Source organism: Hippopotamus amphibius, chromosome X (assembly GCF_030028045.1).
Source record: "Hippopotamus amphibius kiboko isolate mHipAmp2 chromosome X, mHipAmp2.hap2, whole genome shotgun sequence".
NCBI classification, from domain to species: domain Eukaryota; kingdom Metazoa; phylum Chordata; class Mammalia; order Artiodactyla; family Hippopotamidae; genus Hippopotamus; species Hippopotamus amphibius.
In genome coordinates, this window is record NC_080203.1 from 75,318,592 (window position 1) to 75,334,952 (window position 16,361).

Genomic DNA, 16,361 nt, shown 5'->3' on the forward strand with positions numbered 1-16,361 from the left:
CCAACCCAGAGGCAGAGGAGGGTCTCTTGGGGAGGCGAAGGTGGCCTGGGACTCAAGGTGTGTACAAGGACACTTACAGCTGAGACCCCAAGGAAACAGAATTAGTACTATTAATTCTATTGATCTGATCCATTCTGTTGTCAGTTCTAGCTCTTTTTTTTTTTTAAATTAGTGTCTCAGTCCTAAGGGATCTTAACATTTTATAACATATTTATTATTCTATTTTTCGTTTTATTTTTATTTTTAACTTTTTTATATATTTCTATTTGTAGTGCTGAGTTTATCTCCTCTATCTTCTTTTCTTCTTTATCTTTAATACATTTCTATTTTATTTTTTTCCTTTTATTTTTATATTTCCAGTCATACTATGCTCTTCTGTTGCTCTGTTTTATCCATTTTTATTTTATCTTATTATACATTTAATCAATATTATTGGTCTGCTCTGTTTCCTTCCTTTATTCTCCAGATGACACACTGCTTTGGGATTTCTTATCAGGTTGTGTCTTTATCTTAGTTCTAATTATAATTGTTTGATTTTGTTTTGGGGATCTGCAGCCTGTCTGGTTGTTCTCTTGCTCTTTGTTATACTTGCTCCCTCTTCCTATTTGGTCCCTGTTATATTTGGCCCTCCTTTTCACAAGTTCCCTAGTTTGTTTGTTTGTTTTTTGTTTCTTTGTTTGTTTTGTTGTGTTTTATTTTGAATTTTTGTTGGTTTTCTCTTTAACTGTCTGATTGCATTCTGGGGTTCTTCTGTCAGGTTGTTTTAGTGCTTTATGTTCTGTTGGGTTCTGTTTTTGTTTCCCTTGTGCATGTACGTGTTTCCTTGATTCAGGATTTGTTTATTCAACTTAACCTTTTACCATTAGTTTGGGGCTTGGATAGTCTTTTTTAATTCCCTTTATTGCCAGGATGAGCGACCTCTGGAGTCTGGATTCCTCGACCAGAAGTCAAGTCGGAGGTTCTGGGGAGGGAGCACCGAGTCCAGGACACTAGACCACTAGAGAATCCTCAGCCACAGGGAAGATCAGCCACAGAGAACTCTCACGGAGGCCCCTACCAGAGTCTAAGACCCAGCTTAACCCAACTGCCTGCAACTGCCAGTGCTGGATACCTCACACCGAACTACAAACAAGACAGGAACACAAACCCACCCATCAGTACACAGATAACCTAAAGCCATACTAAGCTCACAGATACCCTAAAACGCACCACCTGACATGGCCCTGCTCATCAGAGGGAAAAGACTCAGATCCACTCACCAGACAGCAGGCACCAGACCCTCCCATCAGGAAGCCTACTGAAGACACTGGACCAACCCCACCACAGGGGGCAGAGAACAGAAACAAGAGGAATTACTACTAGGCAGCATAGGGAAAGGAGACAGCAAATACTATACATTAGACAAAATGAGAAAACAGAGAAACACCTTGCAGGCAAAGGAGCAAGATAAAACCCCACAAGACCAAACAAATGAAGAAGCAATTGGCAAATTGCCTGAAAAAGAATTCAGAGTAATGATAGTAAAGATGATGCAAAATCTCAGAAACTAAATAGAGAAAATACAAGAAACATTTAATAAGGACCTAGAGGAACTAAAGAGCAAAGAAACAGTAATGAACAACACAATAACTGAAATTAAAACTACTCTAGATGGTATAAACAGCAGAATAACTGAGACAGAAGAATAACTGAGTAAGTGAGCTGGAAGATAGAATGGTGGAAATAACTGGCACAGAGCAGGAAAAAGAAAAAAGAGTAAAAAGAATGGAAGACACTCTCAAAGACCACAGTGACAACATTAAGCGCACCAACATTTGAATCATAGGCATCCCAGAAGAAGATGAAGAAAAAAAGAAAGGGTCTGAGAAAATATTTGAAGAGGTTATAGTGGAAAACTTCCCCAACATGGGAAAGGAAATAGTAAAACAAGTCCAAGAAGCACAGAGAGTCCCATGCAGAATAAACCCAAGGAGAAACACACCGAGGCACATTTTTTTTTTACCAAGGTAATAAATGCTGTTTATGACCTCTTTAACGTTTACATAGTGCTCCAACATATTAATACCCTGTGAGCTTCAAAAAACCAAATACACTTACAGTGGTGTAATCGGTCACCAAAATGAAGGGGAAGGAAACTTTACAATTGTGAGAATGCACAGATATTCTCATTAAGGCAGTGTTGACTCAGACGATCATTCAGTATCTGTCACCACTAATGCCTCACAACTCTAGAAAGCCCGTTGTGCCAAACACATCTCAGCACACAGTATTTCCTAAATTCTTACACGTTCTTCACTTTCCGATTCATCTGGTGAACTGGGGGTAGGAAGTTGGTCGTAGACGATGTGCCCTCCCTCCCTTGTCTGCCCAAAACTTGAAGCAATCACATCCACTGCTAGGCTGGCTGTAGCCGTGGCCTCTTCCTCTGATGTGGCCAACTGAGGATTGACTTCAACAAGATCCAGTGCTGAGAGCAACCCTGTACTGTGTATTGCCTCAGTAATATACATGCCTTCTCAATAGGTCAGTCCCCCTACAACAGGGGTTCCTGTGGCTGGAGCCAGTGTAGGGTCAAATGCATCAATATCAAAACTCGGATATTCTGGCCTTTGCTTGCCAATCAGCAGATCGAATGTCTGTTCCATGACCTTCTGGATACCAAGTCGATCTATGTCTCTCATGGAAAAGTACTGGATATCATAGTTCTTTAAAATAAAATGTTCAGAAGGGTCCACGTCTCTTAGTCCAATATATACGATATTTGGGGAAGAGATACAAGGTTTGATCCAGGAAAATCCTGGGAGCTGTGGTACCTTGTCCTGTAGTTCTCTGAGGAGAAATGAAACTGGCTGTCTGTGGAGATTTCCAGATGAAGTGGTGAGGGGTGTATTGATGTCAGCATGAGCATCAACCCAGATCACACAAAGGTCTGGGCAGTGCCAGGCGTGGCCACTAATGGTACCGATTGCCAGGCTGTGGTCTCTTCCCACTGTGACACAGCTGTAGCCACCTGACACGGCTCGACTAACCACCTCCACTAGTTCCTGGTTGGCAAGGCCCACTGAGTGAGGATTCACTATCAAGTTGCTATAGAGATCATCTTTAGGAACTGGAGTAAAACTCAAATCTCCGAAGTCTTTAAGGTAGCAGCCCAAATCAGAGAGCCTTTTCATCAAGCCAGCTTCTCTTATAGCAGCCGAACCATATTCCACTCCTTTCCTTTTCAATTTCCTTTCCAGTTAATGCCCTTTCTGAGAATGGATGGACTCTGGAGCCTTAAATCCTCGGTCGCTCATCTTTAACCTCTCCTCCCTCCCCGAGGCACGTATTAATCACACTAACAAAAATTAAACACAAAGAATAAATATTAAAAGCAGCAAGAGTAAAGCAACAAATACCATATAAGGGAAAACCCATAAGGATAACAGCTGACCTTTCTGCAGAAACTCTGCGGGCCAGAAGGGAGTGGCAGGATATACTTAAAGTCTTGAAAGAGAAAAACCTACAGCCAAGAATACTCTACCCAGCAAGAATCACATTCAGATTTGACAGAGAAATCAAAAGCTTTACAGACAAGCAAAAGGTAAGAGAATTCAGAACCACCAAACCAGCCTTACAAAAATTGCTAAAGGAACTTCTCTAGGCAGGAGACACAAGAGAAGGAAAAAACCTACAAAAACAAAGCCCAAACAAATAAGAAAATGGTAATAGGAGCATACATGTCAATAACTACCTTAAATGTAAGTGGATTAAATGCTCCAACCAAAAGACACAAACTGGCAGAATGCATACAAAAACAAGACCCTTATATATGCTATCTACAAGAAAGCCACTTCAGCCCTAGGAACACATACAGATTGAAAGAAAGGGGATGGAAAAAGATATGCCATGCAAATGGAAGTCAAAAGAAAGCTGGAGTAGCAATACTCATATCAGACAAATTAGACTTTAAAGTAAGGACTATTACAAGAGACAAGGAAGGACAGTACATAATGATCAAGGGATCAATCCAAGAAGAAGACAGAGCAATTGTAAATATCTATGCACCCAGCATAGGAGCCCCTTGATACATAAGGCAAATGCTAACAGCCATAAAAGGGGAAATTGACAGTAGCAGAATAGTAGTAGGAGACTTTAACACCCCACTTATGCCAATGGACAGATCATCCAAACAGAAAATAAACAAGGAAACACAAGCTTTAAATGACATATTAGACCACATGGACTTAATTGATATTTATAGGACATTCCACCCAAAAACTACACCATACACTTTCTTCTCAAGTGCACACGGAACATTCTCCAGGACAGATCACATCTTGGGTCACAAATCAAGCCTCGGTAAATTCAAGAAAATTGAGGTCATATCAAGCATCTTCTCCGACCACAATGCCGTAAGACTAGATATTAATTACAAGAAAAAAACTAAAATATACAAACACATGGAGGCTAAACAATACTCTATTAAACAGCCAAGAAATCACTGAAGAAATCAAAGAGGAAATCAAAACATACCTAGAAACAAATGACAATGAAAACACAACGACCCAAAACCTATGTGATGCAGCAAAAGCAGTTGTAAGAGGGAAGTTTATAGCAATACAGTCCTACCTCAAGAAACAAGAGAAATCTCGAGTAAAGAACCTAACCATGCACCTAAAACAATTAGAGAAAGAAGAACAACAAAACCCCAAAGTGAGCAGAAGGAAGGAAATCATAAAGATCAGATGAGAAATAAATGAGAAAGAAATGAAGGAAACAATAGCAAAGATCAATAAAACTAAAAGCTGGTTCTTTGAGAAGATAAACAAAGTTGATAAACCATTAGCCAGACTCATCAGGAGAAAAAGGGAGAAGACGCACATCAACAGAATTAGAAATGAAAAAGGAGAACTAACAATCAACACCGCAGAACTACAAAAGATCATGAGAGCCTACTACAAGCAACTATATGCTTGGTATAAATTGGATAACCTGGAAGAAATGGATAAATTCTTAGAAAACTACAATCTTCCAAGACTGAACCAGGAAGAAAGAGAAGATATGAGCAGACCAATCACAAGCACTGAAATTGAGACTGTGATTAAAAATCTCGCAACAAACAAAAGCCCAGGGCCAGATAGCTTCACAGGAGAATTCTACCAAACATTTTAATTGAGAGAAGAGCTAACACCTATCCTTCTCAAACTATTCCAAAATAGAGTAGAAGGAGGAACACTCCCAAACACATTCTACGGGGCCACCATCACCCTGATACCAAAACCAGACAAAGATGTCCCCCAAAAAGAAAAGTACAGGCCAATATCACTGATGAATATAGATGCAAAAATCCTCAACAAAATACTAGAAAACAGAATCCAATAGCACATTAAAAAGATCATACACCATGATCAAGTGGGGTTTATCCCTGGAATGCAAGGATTCTTCAATATATGCAAGTCAATCAATGTGATACATCCTAATAACAAATTGAAGGATGAAAACCATATGATCATCTCAATAGATGCAGGAAAAGCTTTTGAGAAATTTCAACATCCATTTATGTCAAAAATGCTCCAGAAAGTGGTCATAGAAGGAAATTACCTCAACATAATAAAAGCCATATATGACAAACCAACAGCCAACATCATTCTAAATGGCGAAAAACTGCAAGCATTCCCTCTAAGAACAGGAACAAGACAAGGGTGCCCACTCTCACCACTATTATTCCACCTACTTTTGGAAGTTTTAGCCACAGCAATCAGAGAAGAAAACAAAGTAAGAGGAATCCAAACTGTAAAGGAAGAAGTAAAATTGTCACTCTTTGCAGATGACATGATATCCATAGAAAACCCTAAAGAAGCTACCAGAACACTGCTGGCACTAATCGACGAATTTAGTAAAGTAGCAGGATACAACATTAATGCACAGAACTCTCTTGCATTCCTATACACTAACAACAAAAGAGCAGAAAGAGAAATGAAGGAAACACTCCCATTTACCATTGCAACAAAAATAATAAAATACCTAGGAATGAAGGTGCCTAAGGAGGCAAAAGACCGGCATGCAGAAAACTATGACACTGATGAAAGAAATCAAAGATGATACAGACAACTGGAGGGACATACCATGTTCCTGGATTGGAAGAATCAAGATTGTGAAAATGGCTATACTACCCAAAGCAATTTACAGATTCAACGCAATCCCTATCAAGTTACCCATGGCATTTTTCACAGAACTAGAGCAGGAAATTTTACGATTTGCATGGAAATGCAAAGGACCCCGAATGGTCGAAGCAATCTTGAGAAGCAAAGATGGAGCTGGAGGAATCAGGCTCCCTGACTTCAAACTATACTACGAGGCTACAGTGATCAGGACAGCATGGTACTGGAACAAAAATAGAAAGGAAGATCAATGGAACAGAATAGAGAGCCCAGAGATAAACCCATGCACATATGGGCACCTTATCTTTGACAAAAGAGGCAAGAATATACAATGGTAAAAAGACAACCTCTTCAATAAGTGGTGCTGGGAACACTGGACAGCTACATGTAAAAGAAAGAAATTAGAACACTTCCTAACACCATACACAAAAATAAACTCAAAATGGATTAAAGAGCTAAATGTAAGGCCAGACACTATAAAACTCTTAGAGGAAAACAGGCAGAACACTCTATGACATAAATCAAAGGAAGATCCTTTTTGACCCACCTCCTAGAATAATGGAAATAAAATAAACAAATGGGACCTAATGAAACTTAAAAGCTTTTGCAGAGCAAAAGAAACCATAAACGAGGCAAGAAGACAACCCTCAGAATGGGAGAGAATATTTGCTAACGAAGCAACTGACAAAGCAACTGATAACCTCCAAAATATATAAGCAGCTCATGCAGCTTAATACCAAAAGAGCAAATGACCCAATCCAAAAATGGCTAATACCAAAAAAAGCAAATAACCCAATCCAAAAAAGACCTAAACAGACATTTCTCCATAGAAGACATGCAGATGGCCAACAAACACATGAAAAGATGTTCAACACCACTAATCATTAGAGAAATGCAAGTCAAAGCCGCAATGAGGTATCACCTCACACTGGTCAGAATGGCCATCATCAAAACATCCTTTTTTCTTTCTCTTCCTCTGACTCAATGATTTCAGATGAACCGTCTTCACGCTCACTGATTCTTTTTTCTCTCTACTCAAGAAGAACTGCTCTCATGAAATTTTCAGTTCAATTATTGTGTTTTTCACCTCCAGAATTTCTGCTTGGTTCCTTTTTATACTTTCTATTTTTATTGATAGTCTCATTTTGTTCAGGTGTCCTTTCCATGATATTGTTTAGTTGTCTATGTGTGTTTTCTTTTAGCTCTTTGAGTATCTTTATTCTGGTCATTTAAAATTCTTTCTCTGGCAGCTTATGGATCTGAGTTTCATTAGGATTGGTTTCTGGAGCTTTATTTTGTCCCTTTGATTGGGCCATGTTTGTCTCTTCCTTTGTATGCCTTGTAACCTTTTGCTGGAATTTGGGCATTTTGAAAAAACAACCACCTCTCCCAATCTTTGCATACTGACTTTGTACATGGGAAGGCCATCAGCAATCAGCTCAGCTGGGGGCTCTAGGACCTCCCAAACCTTTTCTGATCTCCTGCTCCCCCTGGAGTCTGCCTGTTGAATTGCAGCTCTAATATGCTGCTAGTCTCTGTTTTCAGCAGCTTCCAAATTCTAGCACCAGTCCCCTCTGTGCTCTGAGTCAGGCAAGACAGAAACCAGTCCCTCAGGAAGCCCCTGAACAAGCCAGACATTGGGTGCACAGTCCACTCTTTTGTTTCCCCTCCTCTCATACTGGAGCCCCTAGATGGGGCATTTCCTCCTTCTTTCTCCATGCTATGCAGCATAAGAGGAGGAGGCCAAGCAGGTCACCAAACACAGCAAATCTTCTTATCACTTTCTCTGGAATCCCTTCTTGGTTTTACAGTGGCCTGAGTGCTGTAGCTTCTGAACTAGTGTCTAGAGTCCTCACAGAGTTATTCTGATCCATCCATACATTGTTGTTAACTCAATATCTCTGTGGAGGGAGGAGAGCCTGCAGCTTCCTATCCTGCCACCTTCATGAAGTCACTCCCATGACGCAGTTTTTAACAAGTGATGTTGGAATAACTGGATCTCTTCCTAACACCATACATGAGGAAAAATTCCAAATGGATCAGAATTTAGAATGTAAAATTCAAAACCATTTCAGTACTGCAAAAAAGTTTCCTCTACACACTGAGAATGAGGAAAATCCTCCTAACTATGAATGAAAATCCAGAAGAAATGAGGCAAAATATTAATAAATTTGGCTGCCTAAACATAAAATGCTTTTTCATGGCAAAATTTTCTTTAAAATACCATAAACCCAGTAAAAAAAAAAAAAGATGCATAACAACTGGGAAAAATATTTTCAACTTCTATCAGAGGAAAAAGGGCAAGCATTTTAGTATATCTGTAAGATACAAAGAGCTTTTTTGAAAAGAAGAAAAGGCCAAAGACTCTATAGAAATTGGACCCCAAATATCAATTAATGGTACAGAAGAAAAAAGAAAAAGGGAATGGGTTTTAACCATACGAAAAAGACATGCAATCTTGTTCACATGATTAAGCGAAACACAAGTTAAAACATACACTGATATACCATTTATCACCATTTGTCAGATTGGCAAAATTCAAAAGTCTGGCAACAGTACTGGTGAAACTCTGAGAAAATTGGCACTCTCATACACTGATGGAGAAAAGGCAATAGGTACACCCTTTATGAAGGAGAATTTGGCAGTGATGAGCAAGATTATATGTGTTTTCACCCTTTCTTCAGCAATAGTATATCTCAGGATCGATCTCAAAGACATATTGATAAAAGCTGCTAACGATGATGTCACAAGTCTATTCACTGCAGCTGTATTTGTAACAGCAAGAGTAGGTACAACCAAAGTGTCCATCAATAGAAGATTAGTTGACTAAATTATGGCATATCCACACAATGGTGTACTCAATGGTGTAGCTGTTGAAAGGAGTGAGAAATGTCTCTATAGAGCACTATGGAGTGATCTCAAGGATATTGTTTTTTCAGCTTTACTGAGGTATAATTTGTATGCCAAACCTGCATGCACTAACATATACAATTTGATGAGTTTGGACAAGTGCGTGCATCCATGCTACTGTCTCCACAATCAAGGTGATAAGCCTATCCATCACCTCCAAAAGATTCCTCATGTCCCTTTGGCATTTTGTTTGGGTTTGTTTTGATTTTGCTTTCTTGTGATAAGAAAACTTAACATGAGATTTATCCTCTTAAATTTTAAGTGCACAATACCTCTTATATGAAGTATCAAAAATAGTCAAGCTTATAGAAGCAGAGAATAGAATGGTGGTTTCCAGGGGATAGGAGAAGGGGGCTATGGAGAGTTGTTGTTTAATGGATATAAAGTTACAGCTGTACAACATGAGTATATTCTAGAGATCCACTGTATAACATGGTGCCTATACTTAACAATGAAGGACATATTTTTAAGTGAAAAAAGGCAAGGTGGAGAAGCTTGTGTAGATTATGCAGCCTTCATCTGAGAAGGAGGAGAGAGTGTAATGAATGTCTGTCTCTTGATGAGAGACACAGATCCCATGGCGAGGGAACACCAGTTGCCCCGTTCCTTTAACCGTTGAGAAATCTATTAACAACATCCCTGAATGAGTCTTGCTTATTCTGTCCTTTACCTGACAAGGCACGTTTGCCCATTAACAATTTTGACAATTCATTTTGCTTAATGTTTGTTCTAGATCATTCCATTTAAAAAAAATCAATAACGAATACTTTCCTCTCACTTTAGGCTGCTCTTGGTCAGAAACCAGTGGTAGCAGCCCTTTAAAGCCCTGCAGTGTTAGCGTGACCTACTTTGGAAGAGGTGCCTTTCTGGGCAAGATCTGAAAGCAGTGGAGTGCTGGAGGAGACTCTTACTGGAACATAAGAGGCGACTATCACATTGCCAGGAATTTTGTGAGCCAGCTGTTAAACACAGCTGTTATTAAAACTAAATTGTATAAAGTAACAATTACATTACATACATTATGTTGAAAACGAACATAATACATGATCAAAAGTCATCGATCCCTAATTATTTTCTTACATTTTATTATTATCTATGCTCTTGAGATTATGTGTATTTATTGTAACTGAATGATGGAAATGCATCTCTTCCCAAATCTGCATCGAACCTAGTGGCAGGGTAGGAATAGAGATGCAGATGTAGAGAACGGACTTGAGGACACCGAGGGGAGGGGAAGCTGGGACGTAGTGAGAGAGTAGCATTGACATATACACACTACCAAGTGTAAAATAGATGGTTAGTGGGAAGCTACTCCAGAGCACAGGGAGATCAGCTTGATGCTTTGTGAAGACCTAAAGGGGTGGGATAGGGAGGTTGGGAGGGAGGCTCAAGAAGGAGGGGATATGGCCATATATGTATACATGTGGTTGATTCACTTTGTTGTACAGCAGAAACTGACACAATACTGTAAAGCAATTATATTCCAATAAAGATTAAAAAAAGAAAGAAAAGGGACATCACGTTGGTTGCCTGAAATCAGCAAATGCTACAATGCAGGGCAATTCTTCCAGCCCTCCTCCTCCCCCACAGAGCCTGTTGTTAAACATTTACCTGCATAGCACTGGTTGAGACTGATCTATTCTGCAGATGCTCTGGTGTGGTGGATATCCTCAGATCCAACCAATGCTGTTATATAACATACCAGAGTCAAGAGCTAACTCACACTGTTATGTAAAGTGATATTTTAAACCTGTGAACTAGAGTAGTGACCAAAGGATAGTTCACAAAAGATGTTTGATGTCTAACATTTATAACAATGTCCTGAGATGCCCCTATTATGCCATTAAGAGACTTTTTAAAAAGGTATAGCTCAACACGTGTGGGTGTGTGGTAGGGGTGGGTGGGCAGGATCATGAACATCAGCAGCAGACTGAGAAACAAGTGCAGGTAAGATCTGATCAATTACTACAGATTGTTACCTTGAGTACTAAATAAAGGGATGATTTTTGTAAGACCCTTCTGACTGGGTGTCTGCCGCTTCAAGTTTTGAACCTGTCACTCGACACCTTGTAAAAAAGTAAATTCATTAGCTAATTTAGGGCAAGGCAAAGAGAAGGGAGTCTGCCCCCCATCTTTGGCTAAAAATTTCCCTTCAAACACTTGTGCAAGTTACTTTTACTCTTTGAGCGCATTTCCTCATACGTGAAAGGGTGATAATAATGCTTAGCTTACAGAGCTGCTGTGAGGTTATATGTGCTTAGTGTACAGTGGACACAGAATAACCAAATGATAATGATTCTTCCTTGTATTTCCTGGGTCCTTCAAAAGTAGGCCCCAGGTCTAACTCATCTCCCCTCTTTGATTCTTCTTGTCCTGATTGGCTTCAGTTTTCCCCCACTGTAAAATACGTATTGGACTAGAATCAAACTGGCACTCCATTGGCCGAAGTTGGCCTGCTTGGATGTTTTGTTTGGCCCACGTAAAGGGATTAAAGAGGAAACCAGAGCCAACATTTGAAAATTGAGATATTTTACACAGAAATCTAGAATTTCATCTTCTCTTGAAAAATCAGGAGATGTGGCAACAATGAGTCCACATTCCTGCATGGCAACAATTGGCTAGAGCCAAGTGACAGCTGCCCCCACCCCATCTGGCCTGTTCTACTCATTTGTATAATCTGCTTGATCCTGCAGACATCTCAATTTGTGGCCCTCTGGACAACTCAAAGCAGCCTATGCCAGGCAAGGGGTAGGCACTTACTTGCTGAATGAATAAATCCCTACCCCTTTTTCTCTTCCATTTTCTTATCTAGCCATGGTAAGACATCTCAGTTATTGAGTAAAAAGATTCTCCCTTTGAAAAGTGAATTGAACAAGTCTGCTAGAGTCAGGATAGTCTAGGTTATACTGTGGTAACAAACAAACAACTCCTATATCTCAGTGCCTTACAACAAGGGTTTATTATTTGCTCACACACACAAACCTAGACACAAAATGAAAACATCCTCAGACTTTCACATGCATGGATAAGTACATGAGCATGCTGATATGTTCATGAATCAAATAAATCTCTGGCAGATGAACATATGAACTCACCCAGAACCCTATTTAGAGATTGATCAGCTTAGATTGTACAATCTTGTTTTCATAAGAGACACTAAAAGGCCCTGGGATCCAAGAGAGTAAAGGATGGAGGTACAAGAATATCCACCCTCAGTCAAGGAATTGCCCCGTATAATAAAACGGGTCTGAAAGCTTATAAAAGCCCCTAAAGGCTTAAAAAAATGACATTAAGAATTTTGGACATTAAGCATTTTGCAAATGCATAAGTAGGCAGTATTTTAGTGACTTCTCCCCCTCTGGGCTCCTAGCTCAAAAGGGAGATGCACCCCAGGTGTCCAATAGGCAGAGAAATGGAGCTGGTTGGCCTGGGTCGAAGAGCGGGGCTAGGAGGCTGAGATCCTTTATCTCCAGCAGGAGCTGTAGACACAAAGGAAGGGGTCAGGGCCAGGTCACATCCGCTTCCCCTCCTGGCCGCCCCCTTCTTTTTCATTCCACCCAATCAAGGCTTTGTCACCTGGACTATATTGCACAGAACGTTTCCTTGCTGATTTGCCCACCTCAAGTCTTGCCTCCTCCAATCCCTCCATCACAGCCACCACATTTCTTTTTGTTAAACCCAGGGTCTTTGAATATGCTCCTCCCTAGTTCAGACATTCTCTGGCACCTCATCACCCACAGTTGCTGGTCTAACCTCCTAAGCCTGGCATGCCAGACTTCCATGACTGGTAGCCTCTCCACCCTTATGCCCTCTGTTCCAGCAGTTCCTCCAGGGTTGCTGCTTCACTCACACTCCATACCGAATGCACCATTTCGGTCTGGTAGTGCCCCGCCTTCCCTCTCAGCCTCCCCAGGTATCTATCTCTCCTCCGGTCCTTCCTCTCCAGGCTCATCATTGAGATTCAGCCACAAAACACGACCTGTGAAGGCATCCATGCTCTACCTTGAGACTGGAAGCTCCCTGAAGGAAGGAACCAGACCTCCTTCCAGACTAGGCTCTTATCACCTATGAACGTCCTCCCCAGGTCACAGCAGACTGCACGGGTCTGGATAGAAAGCCCTGGGCTGGGAGCCAGGAGACCTGGTTCTTCTACTTGATATGCTGTATGCCCTAGGGTAAGTCCCTGCCACTCTTAGGGACTCGGTTTCCTTATTTCTTGACATCAGGGCACTGGACATTTGCTGTTGAGCACAACACTCGATAAACTGATGATTCACTGAACAACCATCTACTGCCACTTCAAGAGTCAGACTGAGGAGCTTGGCTGCCTGGACCCAAAGAGGTTCAACCCCCAACCCCCTCCAACTCTGACTTCCCGGTTAGGCCCTGCTTACCACAACAACCTCCCATTTCCCAGCTATCCCCAACCCCATGTTCTCCTTTCAAAGACCAGGCTACCTGGTGCAACACAGGGCTGGAGCAAGGAGATGGAGCCAGAAGGAGCCTGAGAAGATTCTCTCAGAGTCAGCAGAGCCTCGGCTGCTTCCAGTTTTCGCTGCCACTCTGAGGAGGCAGAAACCGAGCCCTGGCTGGAAACTTTGGGAGCCTGCAAAGCAAAGGATGTGAGAGAGTGGGAGCTGGGAACCCACACCTCCCCCGTGCCCCTTCAGTCCTCAGCCACCCTGAGACCTTCTGCTCTTCTCCTTCACTAAGCTTGGCCCCTGCCAGGGTTCCGGAACCCACAATTTCCCCAGAATCCATGGCTGCAGTAGAAGGGGGTTAAGTGTAGCACAGGGCTGGAGGATCAGAGTTGAGCGTCTAGGAACAAGAAAAGGAGAGGCCAGGGGATTTAGCCCTCTGGCAGGCATATACTACCAGTAGAGAGAGTGGGGCAGGATTTTGCAGTATCTGCATGTGGGAGTCTGAATACCTGCTGGCCATTAGCCGTTGTGACTTGGACAAGTCCCTCCCCCTGCTTGGCCTGTCTTCTCTTCTATATCTTTTTTTCTATATCTTTCCTGAGGCACTAATTCCTCCCAGCTTTTTCGAAACTCCCAGGGCAACAGTAAAGACTATGGGAAATCAGAGGTGTCTGTGTTTGAATCTGCAAGGCACCTGGAGAGACAGGACTACTGTCCCTGTCCAGGGACTGGTTCTTGCCTCCATATTCCCCAATCCCCAAGGGACTTGAAGGGCCACCTTGGCTCATCTCTAGGAAGCTTTCTCTGGCGGCTATGAGACTCTCGCCCGGGCGAGATGGTGGTCCTCACCATCATGGCCCCCTTCTGAGCAGGAGCTTCTATCCCATCCATTTGTTTCATGTGGCATAACAGCCTCCAGTTGTCAAAGGCCTGCTGTGTGGCAGGCCTTGCACTAGTCCTCTTGTCAATGCTACAGGTGTAGAATATTGTCCCCTCTCAGTACACTGATAGGAAATAGAGGCTCAGAGATGTAAAGTCACTTGTCCAAAGTCTCACAAACTGGAAATGGCAAAGCTGGAAAAGCCCTGTCATTGCCCCGTAGTCTGAGATGCCACCTCCTCCTCCTCTCCTCCTCCTCCTCCACTTGCACCGCACTGCCTCCACCTCCTCCTTCTAGCTCCCATGGCCTTAACCAGAAGGTTGGGCACTCAGTAATACAATATACAACTAGCTCCATGGTCCTTCTCACTCTACTCACCTGCTGGGCAGGGCAGGGGGTCTGTGTGACTCCCTGGAAAGAGAAATTGTTAGTTGCTTCTTCAAGGGTGCTGGAGTCCAGGACAGAGACAAAGATTCCAAGACCTGACCGATCAGCAGAGCTTCTTGGGAGCTTGCCTGCAGGAGCAGAGAGCACAGGTTGGAGTCAGGAACCAAGCTGGCCATGGAAAGGAGATGTGGGCATGTTTGAGGACAAGGATAGGAGCCCAGAATATCAGAGCTGAGAAGACCTCGAAGACCAGCTAGTCTTTCTCTTCATTTGGGGACTGGGGACTATGAGACCTAGAGAGAAGTATTTCTTTCCCCAGGGTCATATGGCAAGTCGCCTCAGGGTTAGAGATGGTACCCAGGTCTTCAGGACACAAGAAGGGCTGAAGTGGGAGCTTCCCACACTGGTCCCAGACTCTTCCCCAGGGGTTGCGCAGGGGTGGGCCTCAAGCTGGGGCATGATGTTCTCCTTCCCAACTGTGAGAGACTGAGGACAGCTTAGGTGAGCCTTTCCTCCTGACCCCGCCCCACTCTACCTCACCCCCAATCTGAGGTCTCATCTCACTGTGGACCTTTTTGACCCCCCCCCCCCCAGATCTCTCCTTCCCACCAACACTTGGTAGATAATATTGATGACGTTTCACATTTGGGGAAGCTAAGGCCCAGGGAGTAACTTGCCCAAAGCCACATTGAAATTGGGTGGTAGAACTGGTGACAGAACTACGCATGCTCCCTGTTACACCCAAAACTGAGACTCCCTCCCTGGCCAGAGATACTCACTGAGGACTCCTGCTTGAATGGCCAACTTCTTGACATGGCTTTGAGCTTTGGGAGAGGTGGTCCCACTCCTTATCAGTCCTTGAGTCAGGTGCCTCTTTAGGTGTGACCCCTGCTCTGTCTTCGAGACACTCTCAGCAGGCAAGACCCTGTAGTGTTCCCTAAAGTGGGGGGATTGCAGGTCTAAAGTCAGTCACCTTTAGAGGAGGCCCACTCCCCTCCCCTTGTCAGACACCATACTCACGAGAAGAGGGCACACTTGTGACACTCGCAGGCCTGCAAGAGGCAGAAGTGCTCCTGGTCCTTGATTTGGTCAGTGATGCCATGGTTGTGGCAGCGAGCACAATGACGTATAGCTCTTCTGGGGCCAAATTCAATCCCCCACGGGGCTCCGGTCTCAAGTCCAGTGGTGGAGTCGGGGAGGCAGCAGGGCACAGCAGGCATTTCATTGGGATCCATGGTTCTAGGGCAAGGAGCGGAGGCTGGGGTTGGCCACATGACCCCCTACCCCCAACGTACTTCCTCAACCCTTGGAAAACCCCATCTGAGGCGGCTGGATTCTTCTCCATCCAGTTCGCTGCTGAAATGAGATTGCACCCTCCCTTCTTGCTCATGTAGCCTCCTTCCCAGGAAGCTCTACTCATGCATAGGCAGGTTCCAAGAAACTCTGGGCATGGGGCCTGTATACTTTGAATCCAATAATTAGTGCCCCCTGCTTACCTTCACTCCACATAGACCCCCTTTTCAGGCATACACATGCACTCTCGTGCCCCCTTCAACAATTACTACGTCTCTTTCTCACGTATCATCTTGTACTCTGCTATGCCCAACTATTATTCCTGGT

The 16,361-nt window shown here is 42.9% G+C and overlaps 1 protein-coding gene and 1 pseudogene across 1 annotated transcript; both read right to left on the minus strand.

Moving 5' to 3' along the window:
* Positions 1–2,273: 2,273 nt before the first annotated feature.
* LOC130841487 (arginase-2, mitochondrial-like) lies at positions 2,274–7,862 on the minus strand (annotated as a pseudogene).
* A 4,557-nt stretch (positions 7,863–12,419) lies between these two features.
* Positions 12,420–15,976, minus strand: DMRTC1B (DMRT like family C1B). The gene is made up of 5 exons (XM_057717631.1): positions 15,762–15,976; positions 15,521–15,678; positions 14,733–14,869; positions 13,512–13,659; positions 12,420–12,532 (listed from the first exon to the last, which is right to left on the minus strand). Exons 1-5 carry the CDS (start codon positions 15,974–15,976, stop codon positions 12,420–12,422), a joined length of 771 nt encoding a protein of 256 aa, XP_057573614.1.
* Between the last annotated feature and the right edge of the window lie 385 nt (positions 15,977–16,361).